Source organism: Gossypium hirsutum, chromosome D02, assembly GCF_007990345.1.
Source record: "Gossypium hirsutum isolate 1008001.06 chromosome D02, Gossypium_hirsutum_v2.1, whole genome shotgun sequence".
NCBI lineage: Eukaryota > Viridiplantae > Streptophyta > Magnoliopsida > Malvales > Malvaceae > Gossypium > Gossypium hirsutum.
In genome coordinates, this window is record NC_053438.1 from 555,713 (window position 1) to 566,217 (window position 10,505).

General features: G+C 35.6%; 2 protein-coding genes across 2 annotated transcripts; one reads left to right on the forward strand and one right to left on the reverse strand.

Annotated features, from left to right (window-relative positions):
* The first annotated feature begins 332 nt into the window (after nucleotides 1-332).
* Nucleotides 333-4,194, forward strand: LOC107903483 (2-alkenal reductase (NADP(+)-dependent)). Its single transcript, XM_016829547.2, has 6 exons — nucleotides 333-801; nucleotides 1,340-1,517; nucleotides 1,712-1,878; nucleotides 1,966-2,048; nucleotides 2,149-2,552; nucleotides 3,345-4,194. The coding sequence occupies exons 1-5, from the start codon at nucleotides 565-567 to the stop codon at nucleotides 2,525-2,527; spliced, it is 1,044 nt and encodes a 347-aa protein (XP_016685036.2). The 5' UTR covers nucleotides 333-564; the 3' UTR covers nucleotides 2,528-2,552; nucleotides 3,345-4,194.
* Nucleotides 4,195-5,221: 1,027 nt separating this feature from the next.
* LOC107903474 (acetolactate synthase small subunit 2, chloroplastic) lies at nucleotides 5,222-9,936 on the reverse strand. The gene is made up of 12 exons (XM_016829535.2): nucleotides 9,661-9,936; nucleotides 9,327-9,540; nucleotides 8,197-8,280; nucleotides 8,038-8,106; nucleotides 7,620-7,703; nucleotides 7,380-7,532; nucleotides 7,196-7,282; nucleotides 6,440-6,544; nucleotides 6,230-6,352; nucleotides 5,866-6,018; nucleotides 5,527-5,592; nucleotides 5,222-5,433 (listed from the first exon to the last, which is right to left on the reverse strand). Exons 1-12 carry the CDS (start codon nucleotides 9,876-9,878, stop codon nucleotides 5,350-5,352), a joined length of 1,440 nt encoding a protein of 479 aa, XP_016685024.1. The 5' UTR covers nucleotides 9,879-9,936; the 3' UTR covers nucleotides 5,222-5,349.
* Nucleotides 9,937-10,505: the final 569 nt, after the last annotated feature.

The following is a 10,505-nucleotide window of genomic DNA, read 5'->3' on the forward strand; positions in this document are numbered from 1 at the left end:
TATTTAATAAGTTTATATATTTTTTATTTATTGAATTTTTTTATAATCATCTTAATATTACTTTAATGTTTTTATTAGAGTAGTATTATATATTTAGTATAAATTTATTTTTTAAATATGTTCTGAATTACATAAATTATAAAAATAACATAATATAAAAAATTATAAACTTAAAAATGATTGAGTCGAGTTAAATTTGCGCCTTAAATATTTAAGCTCGAACTCAACTTATATTTTAAACGAATTTATTTTTTTTGTTTAAATTTATATTTCAAACCTAAATTTTTTTAAACCCTCTAAAATGTCAAACCGCCTTTAAATCTGGATAAATGACCCGAACATCAACAGGTAATAGATTCCCTCCGACAAAATATCTTCCCAAAAGGTTTCCCTCTAAAATAATATCTTCCCAACTGTACCTTCCTTTTTTTTATCAATTATTTTCTTTGAAATAATCACCCGATGATTTCCATCTTTTTAACTTTTGCCATTAAAGTCTCACTCTTTTTTTCTTAAAACCTTCAATTTTTTGTATTTTTTTTAATTTAGTTTCAAGCAACAAAAATGGCTGATGAAGCGTTAGTGAAGAACAAGCAAGTGGTTCTCAAGAACTATGTGAATGCCGGTTTGCCCAAAGAATCAGATATGGAAATTAAAGAAAAAAGCATTCAATTGAAAGTTCCAGAAGGGACTAAAGATTCAATTTTAGTGAAAAATCTCTACTTATCTTGCGATCCTTACATGAGGAATCGTATGAAGAAGCTCGAAGATTCGTATGTGCCGTCTTTTGAGCCCGGATCGGTGAGTTTCATGAATCTGAACTGAAAAAATTTCCCTTTTTTTCCCATGTTTTTCGAGGATTTTCAATTTTGATCTGGTTTTTTTTTAGTAAATAGGTTTTGTTTGATGACTTTGCTGGTACGGTTTATAAGAAGCTTGGTGGGGGAATTTAATGAGAATTTCAAAAAGAAAAAATTTTGGAGGGTTTAATTAGAATTTTAGCTCAAATCAAGGTTTATAGTTCCCAATGGTGAGTTCTGGCTGTTTAGGATTGAGTTGATCCAGTGTCAAATACGTGTATCCAACGATAAAATTACACTTTGACAGCCAAAAAGGCTAACAAATGATAAAATTTGATTTAATCCTGTTGGCCCCTAACGCCAAACAGTACAAATGTTGCAATTTGTCAACCGAACTTGTAACATAATGATAAAGCCTTGGTTAACATCAGATCTTGATCCGTGGACACCTACTCTCATAATCAATTTCAAGTAATAAAAGATCAACATTTTATCAAACAATGCCTTAATTTACCCTTTTAACTATTTACATTACGCAGGCTATATCCGGTTACGGAGTGGCCAAAGTCGTGGATTCGACTCATCCGGAATACAAAAACGGCGATCTCGTGTGGGGGATGACCGGTTGGGAAGAGTATTCTCTCTTAACGGTGCCTGGTCTTTTGTTCAAAATTCAACACACAGATGTGCCTCTCACCTACTATACTGGACTTCTTGGTAAGTTGATACTTGGGCTCGATTGCTGAGTGTCAGATATATGTATGTACGACACAAAGTCGAGTCGCATGGTTTAGATTCTTGCCACTTATATGATCTGGGTTATGTTTCATGGTTAGTAATAGGTTAATCTTGGTAACTTAATAAGAACATACTTGTGCTCGTTTGATTGTTCTTTGATTTCATCATTATAGGTATGGCTGGTATGACTGCTTATGCTGGTTTTTATGAAATCTGCACCCCGAAGAAAGGGGAATATGTCTATGTATCGGCTGCATCCGGAGCAGTTGGTCAGCTTGTCGGGCAATTTGCGAAATTGTTAGGCTGCTATGTTGTCGGAAGTGCCGGAAGCAAAGAGAAAGTAAGTTCTCGGTTTTGTCATTTATTCCTCCATTTCTTGTTTCTTCCCCTTTTTATCTAAACATTTTCGATGATTTCCGTATCAAAGATTGATCTGCTGAAGAATAAGTTTGGGTTCGATGAGGCGTTCAACTACAAGGAAGAGCCGGACTTGGATGCTGCTTTAAAAAGGTCAGTAGTTAATAGAACTCAGATTGGTTCGACAGTCTGAATCACATGATCTGTTATCCAACCTTGATCGGATGTGATATGTTTTACTATGTTTTGCCAGGTACTTTCCAGAAGGCATCGATATTTACTTTGAAAACGTCGGGGGAAAGATGCTCGATGCAGTGCTGCTCAACATGAGAGTCCATGGTCGTATCGCTGTATGCGGAATGATCTCACAGTACAACAATGACAAACCCGAAGCAACGCACAACTTGATGTACATCATTCCGAAACGGGTCCGGATGCAAGGATTTATCGTCAGTGATTTCTATCACTTGTATCCCAAGTATCTAGAAATGGTCATACCTAGCATCAAAGAAGGGAAGATAAAGTACATTGAAGACGTAGCCGAAGGTATTGAGAGTGCTCCAACAGCTCTCATTGGCCTCTTCATCGGTCGCAATGTCGGGAAACAGTTAGTCGTGGTCTCCCGTGATTGATGCACTTATACGGAAAATAACACCGGTATAATTCGTACATGTGCTTGTGTTTTATTTCAATGTATTTTGTATTTATGTTCGGATATGTGTTGAACATGTTCGTTTGTACATGTGGTTGTGTTTTATATGTTCGGATATGCGTTGAACATGTGCGTTTAAACAAGAGTTTATTTGGGGTTTTTCATACAAATAATATAAAAAAATTAATTATAAAAATGGTATTGGATCTAAATTATTTATAAAAATAGAATGTTTTTTTATAGTAAATATGAGTGTCGCCACCACTCTAAATTATTTTCTATCATTAGTCAATCATACAGTTAAAATAATTTTTTAAGCGGTGATGCTTAAGTTACCTTACCCATTATCTACGTACACATAACATGGGATTTGAGTGAAGCAAAGTGATTTTTTTTTTTTATAGTTAGTTGTTTTGTGTTGGGTTTTGGGAGGAAAAAATTGTTTGGGCTGAAATTTTAGGAAGAAATTATTTAGTTTTAATGGATGTTTTCGTTGTTTGTAATAATAATTTGTATATTATATTTAAATAAAATATAAATAAAATTGTTTACAAAAATAGGTGGTGGTAAATATTATTATGTGGAAGGGTTTATGTTCTAAAATGATATGTTTATTCAATTTTGCTTGTTCAGATATAAATGAGTTCATTGAGTAGAGTAACTGATCTCATTGTCATAATGATTAATGTCCCAATAAAAACAAATTGTTACTTGCTATTCACAGGTATTTTACAAATTTACACGTCTTTATTTTTTAATTAGCACATTTAACTAATATGGTAATTTGTTATGGACAGGGTGAGTACTGTGTCTTGAGAACGCGTGTCCATGGTCCAAGCTAGCGGTCGAACGAATGTATTTTTCCCTATTTGGATGCCGCAAGATTTGGAACGACGACATTGATTAGGATGTTAGAGCTTAAGACCAACTTGACATCCAACTTGGTTGAGAGATGACGCCCGGAGACCCACACATTTCATTTGTCGTGTGGAGAGTGCGCCATCACTTTAGAAGATATTACATTGCAATTCGGGCTCCCAGTTGATGTTGTCGTGATCACGGGTTCAAGTAAAGTGATCGAACCTACATCGTTTTGCTATCAGTTGCTTGGACAATCGTTGGGTGATGGTGTTGTTAAATTTACCAGATTGAAAATTTTCTAGCTAGAGCAAAATTTCAAAACTTTACCAATAGTGTCTCACAGTGGGAGAAAATGTGCGTTGTTTGGTTGTATATACTGGAGCTGATTGGGGGTACTCATGTTGGATGCATGTAATAATAAAGTCCACCTGATGTACTTACATCTATTGGTTGATTTTTAAGTTGCTCGTTTGTACAGTTTGGGTTTGGCACTATTAGCAACGTTGTACCATGAGTTTTGTCGGGCGACAAAAAACGATACACAAGATACAAGCTGGTGCCTAGTATTGCTGCAGTCTTGGGCACTGTACGAGATGTCAGAAACAATATGTTTTCCCACTTGTAAATAGGTAAAAAAAAAATTAAAACATCGAATAAGAATTATTTTTTATGAAATGTTATTTAGACGGTGTACTTGTCTGGGGATCAGGAAGTGAAACCTTCATTGTGTACAGACAAATGATTGAGGCATATGCCGAAGAAGAGATATTTTTTTTCAAAATAAAATTATATTCGTGTCAAGTAATTGTTTTAGTTATTTATTTCTGATGTTACTATAATCATGTTATTAATTATGCAGTTCGTGTAGATGTCATATAGTATGTCAAACGTTACAAGTGTAATTCCCCAGTTGGTTTACCATCATCATTCATATGTGTGGTGCATTAATGCACCCGTTATGAATTTTTCAACTGTTGAGTGGTACAACGAGGACCGGTCTACGATAATTCAAGTGTAAGCAAAATGTTTTGGACGTTCCAGTCAACTTCGACAATGTCCACGACATTAATAAGAAGGGAAAATATGCAAATAATTGGACATTAAAACATCAACAATGAATTGTAATGTGAAACACCCGGATGGATAGGAGGCCTCAGTTGGACTCTTGTACGGGAGATTTCTTGCCCTCGGTCCACTACCAACGTTGGTACATGGAAAACGAGTTATCGTGTTTGTTTGGTGAGCAGTTGATTTAGACACATGCACTGATGAGGGCATCAATAAAGTGGACCGAGTCGATCCCATCCTTGCCAAAGACATCCGCTGCCTGATTCCAGTTTTGATTATCAACAACCGAGATCATCAATGATGGTTAATATGCTTAGCTCTGCACCCAATATTCCACACAATCAATTTTTTTTACATTTCAAACCGATTCAACTGAACAGGTTGTCAACACCACCTTACATCACCTTTTTTTTCTTTCTTTTCCCTTAGCTTTTTCTTTTCACGCCCTTTGCCACCTTTTTTTTATACAAAAAATAACACACTGACAGCACCACTATATTAAAAAAAAAACTGTATTCGTATTGTATTTGTTTCGTATTTAAGAAAATATTTGTATTTTTTTTTTGTGATGCTTGACCACTTAACAATACTAGTTAAAAAATTGTTTTTTTTTACTTCATCGAGATTGATGGCAGCAAATGGGAGAAAATCTAAGGTGGTGCCGCCTGATAATGTAGCGGCACCCAAGTTTACAGTAGTAATTAATCGGGATCTTATGCCATTTTCATATATATTTTTCATATTATTTTGATAATAAAAGAAAACCGTCTATTTCACTAGAGTTCTGATTATTCAAAACATAACACAAACTGTATATAAAGAGCAAAATATGTCATACATATCACACCAATACCTTAAAAATACTTTAAAATTTTATAGAGGAAGAGAGTAACCACGTAGATATCTGGAGTCGACACCCGACTCTCTCACCAGTGCGAGACGTCCAGTTCGAGCAACCTAAATACATGCAAAAAGAATGAAGGAATGTCGTTATACTATGAAGATAGATGATGTGATTGTTACACTGGATGCCAAATGTTATCGACGAACCTCACAGATACCGTAGGGCTCCAACAATCTCTGCAGTGCAACCATCTTGTCCAGATCTCCTGTAAGCTGGAATATGCATCCAAACATATTGTTATACTTGGACTTGGAAAAAAAAGTGTCAAATACAGAAAAGCTCAAGTTTGTTTTTACATATTTGGACCTCCATGTTATGTATGAATGTGTCGGAATACGAATATCAGACATATTTTAGAGGAAGAAGGGCTAGAGTAACGTAGACAAATGCAATGGGTTGATGTTGTTCGGACTAAACGTATCGGATACGAGCGTGCTTTTCCATATATTATACAAAAGATCAACACCTAGTGTCCAAATAATTACCTCGAGGGTGACAGTGTGGTCAGAAACATCGACAGCCTTGGCCCTAAAAATGTTGGCAATGTCAAGGACATCCCGTCGAGCAGCGGCATTCACAGCAATCTTTATCAACATTAATTCTCGTTCAGCAAATGGCAACTGTGTAAGATCCCGTACCTAAGAAGTGAAATCAATTGTCAGCCGTTGAGTTCACTCAAGAAATTACGGAGCAAAGGCTAACATCATTGCAAGTTGGTTACGGAAGTTACTCGGTATTGAACACAAAATAGTTAAAGTATGTTACTCAGATTCGGGAGTAAGAAATTAATAGTTTTAGAGTTGCTTCACTAGTGAATGATTCGAAATGCACCCTTTGGTATAATCTCACCTCATGCATATCTACGAGCTTATAGAGTTGCTGCACTAATTTGCTAATTGATTCATCAGTACCAGGGACAACAGTTGTAATACGGGAAAGCCCCTCAACTTCAGCATGTCCAACAGCCAAACTCTGATGATGGTAAAAAGGATTTAGCCGATTAAAACCCCCTAAAAAACAGAGCAGGAAAGAGATAAGAAATAATGACAGCAAACTCACCTGAAGATTATAGCCTCTTCGAGCAAAAACACCTGTAACAAGGTTTAGAACTCCCGGAGAGTCATTTACGAGCATGGATAAAGTATGAGATTGATGTCCACTTGTCTGAGAAACATTAGCAAAAATGTTAATGTTACAATAAAATACCATGAAGATACGTTTTAAACAGTGACTCGTGAAAAAAAGGTAGCTCAGCACCAATAGGGACATTAATCTTGGAACATAGAACCAAGCATGTTCTAAGAACAAGTGAAATTTCAAAGTGAAACTACATCATTCTCTCGAGTCATGAAGCTTGTGGCTTACTCATTTATGCTTAACAACTAACAGAACTTATGATGACCCATGTACTAGGAATCAAATTACACTTTATCTCCTTTACTAAAAAAGTTGAGCAACTTAATTCTTGTACATTAAATCAAAGAGCAAACTAGTCCTTTCAATTAAAATTTTCATCCTTTCCTATCATTAAAAATTGGTGTGGCTGACGAAATAATCAGACGGCTACACATGATGTGCCACGTGTACCTCAATTCGACGTACAATAACCAATTTTTAACAGAAGGATCAGTTTGCTCTTTAATCTAACATATAGGAACTAATTTGCTCATTTTTTAAGTAAAAGGGACAAAATGCAATCTGATTCCAAGTACATGTGCCTCCATGATACTTTTACTAACTTTTGATCTATTAGTGTGGATATGTATGTAACAAAGAGAGAGGAGACACTTAACAACCAGCAATAAGCATGCTTACATCTTCATCAGTGAGAACACCCCAATGAGCATCAAGAACTTGATTGATTGTAAAGCCATCAGGCGACTCCACCGGATAGACGTCTCCCTGCATGAGCAGACAAAAACACATAAAACTATAGATTTTGGAGCAGAAGGTATATGCATTATGCAATGACAGAATATAGGAGCACAGAAAGGCTTACCCCTCCAGAAACATCGGCCTCGCTAAATACTGATTGCTTTCTAGCCCCTGCAAGAGCGTTATCAGGTACTGTTTCTTCAAGATCAGGATATGAAGCTGCTGAAAATCGCCAGAATGGAGCAGATGCACCCATTTTTTCCCTTCTAAGAGCAATCTAATAGGAGATTTGAGGATAAACATATGCATTACTAGCCTTGAACTAATAAAGAACCAACTAGAAATTTTCATCAAGCTCATTTACCTTTCCTGTTCTAGCAATTTCTTTGATCCCAAACTTGCTTAAATTTCTTTGCACAGCAACCATCTTCCCTGGATCTCCTGTTACCTTTGTTTAACACATGATATGTAACATATGATTCAACACTGAAGAAACATAATTGAATCCCTTAGTCCAAAATTTGAAAGAAATGCTTTAAGTTTGGTAAAAGTATCATGGAGGCTTTTGTACTAAGAGCAAATTAGTATTTATACATTAAATTAAAGAGCTAACTAATCTTTCTGTTAAAAATTTCATTCTTTTCTACTGTTAAAAACTGGTCCAATACATCAGCATGAGGTACTTTTACTCCTCAAGTTTATTAATCTATTGAACAATAATTCATCTGCAGGCAATTAACACCAAAAATTCTGAAGCAACAAGAAGATAATCCATTCATTACCTCAATAGTTAGTGAATGTTCTGAGATATCCACAATCTTTGCCCTGAAGATGTCCACTAACCACATGATCTGATAAGCAAGAAAAGGTCAGCCAATCAAAGGGAAATCTAGAAGGAACTCTTAAGTCTTAACATTCTAAAAATCACAAGCAGGATTTACCTCAGCTCTGAACTTTGGGTCTGCATTCACTTTTATTAGCATTAGCTCACGTTCAACCTGAGGCTCATTTGAGAGATCTTCAACCTATCCATGATATTAAAGTAAGTAAATTTAATAAATTGACATATATAAAAATGTCATCAACCCTTTTAAGATATCATAATGGACAATCTTGGGATACTTAAAAACTTCATAAGGTGTGTTGAGAGGAGATCGACTTCTTCCACGAAAGTCTACAAAATGTCATTGGCCTGGAGTCAGCAGACCTCAACGTGTCAGTATGATCCCCTGGTCGAGCCGGGATTATGCTTCTCGACTCTAATGAGAGCCCGAACCAAAGGCAAAGTTTACAAGACAGAAATGTCTCGTTGGATTGGACCATCCATGACGCACAACCTCCTACCAAAGAAACATGAGCATCCACGCGCGGTAGGATTTGAACACGTACCCACTATAGGCACATATGCTACTACTTGATTAAGCTAGATCAAGTGATAACATGCCTCCCCTCTAGTGACCTATATGTTATAGGTCAGGGATTCAAATCATACCATAAGCAAATGACTATCATTTCTTCCATAGGTGACCATACACTACACACGATCCATTTTGAAGTCACTCTTACTCTGTGGACCCATGCCCTAGGAAGCCTCTTTAAGCACTCACTCTTTGCAGAGTCAAAAAACAAAATCTCAGCTCGTCTCGAAGACAATACCAGCCCATTGAAGAGTCGGGTCGGGTCAGCTTCAGACCAACCACACTTTGCAGACTTCACCTAAAGAAGTCTACCTCTCAAAGGCGGATCTAAAAAGGGTAGGTAGGAGCCTCGCCCCGGAAATGAAAACTTTTAGTTCAGCCCCTTAAGAATTATTAAATTATAAATTTATATATGATAAATTTACATTTGGCCCTAAAAAGTTTATGTTTAGCACTTTTCAAATGATAATATCATAAATTTATAACTGATAAAATTATATTTTAATCTCTCAAAAATTTATAATTCAAATCCGACCCTTATGCACGTTAACAATGGCAGGAAAGGAAACTACTTCCACCCCTATCATTCAATTTCATCATGCCTAATAAACATCACTACAATATAATGAAGAATTTTCAGGATAAGATCATACCTTCCAAACGTTCACAAGCTTTTGTAACTGCTCCACAACTTGCTGAAGCACTCTATCAGTACCAGACACAACAATGGTAAAAAGTGCCTTATCTTTATTTAAACCAACCGCAAGTGACTCAATATTATACCCTCGTCTAGCAAAAACTCCAGCAATCCTATTAATCATCCCACTTTCATCCCCAACAAACACCGAAATCGTATGCCGCCTCACCCTTTAATTCACCATAACCAACAGCAAAGCAGCAATTATAGTAAGTAAACTGAAACAAAAACAAAAACCCAAAACGTAAAACGTAAAACGTAAAACAAAGAGGTTAGATTAAAATACGTACTTTGAACGAGTTGGAGTTGAAGGAACGGGTCCATTGGCAAGGAAATTGCTGTTTGAGATCTTATCGTCGACACTCTTTGGGGAAAAGACCAGTTTTCTCGGGACATGGATGATGGGTCTTATTGTTTTTGAAGGGAAAGTAATGGGTTTATGAACTGAGTCTGACTCGGTCTTTGAGCAGTGGATCTGTAGGTGTGGAACAGTGGAGAGAGCCGCCATGACGGCAAAGAAAGGAAGCAAAAAAAAAACAGATACGACGCTGTTACTAAATTAGAGTAAGATATAAATTGAGGAAATAAAACTGGTTAAATTTCTCTATTAGTCCCTGCATTGTTATAGTATTGGTAAAATTCTTTCATTAGTCACTATATTTTGCGAAAGTTGTGGATTTAGTTCTTGTACTTTGGAAATTTTAAAATTATAAACTTCACCAATCGATAATTGTTAAATTCATTCGTTTAATGCACACATATTATCATATGTGTAATGTCATTGATACACAAACAATTATATTAATCTAATATAAAAATAAATGTATGTATTCATTTATTTAAATGTAGATAATTGAATCAAAATCAAAGTTCCATATACACATATGAATCACAATTCAAGTTTCATGTGTATAATTGTATCAAATCAAAGTTCATATATCAAATTGCACATTGGACTAAAGTTCATGTATAAATTTGATAATTTTCCCTTCTAAATACGATGCGGTAATCATATTATCATATTGTAATGTCATATATTACTCACAAAAAAAAAAGTTTATAGATTCAATAGTTGTTATTTGTGTTTAGATTAAAATTTTGAAATTTGAAAAGTATAGAGACTAAAAACGATCCA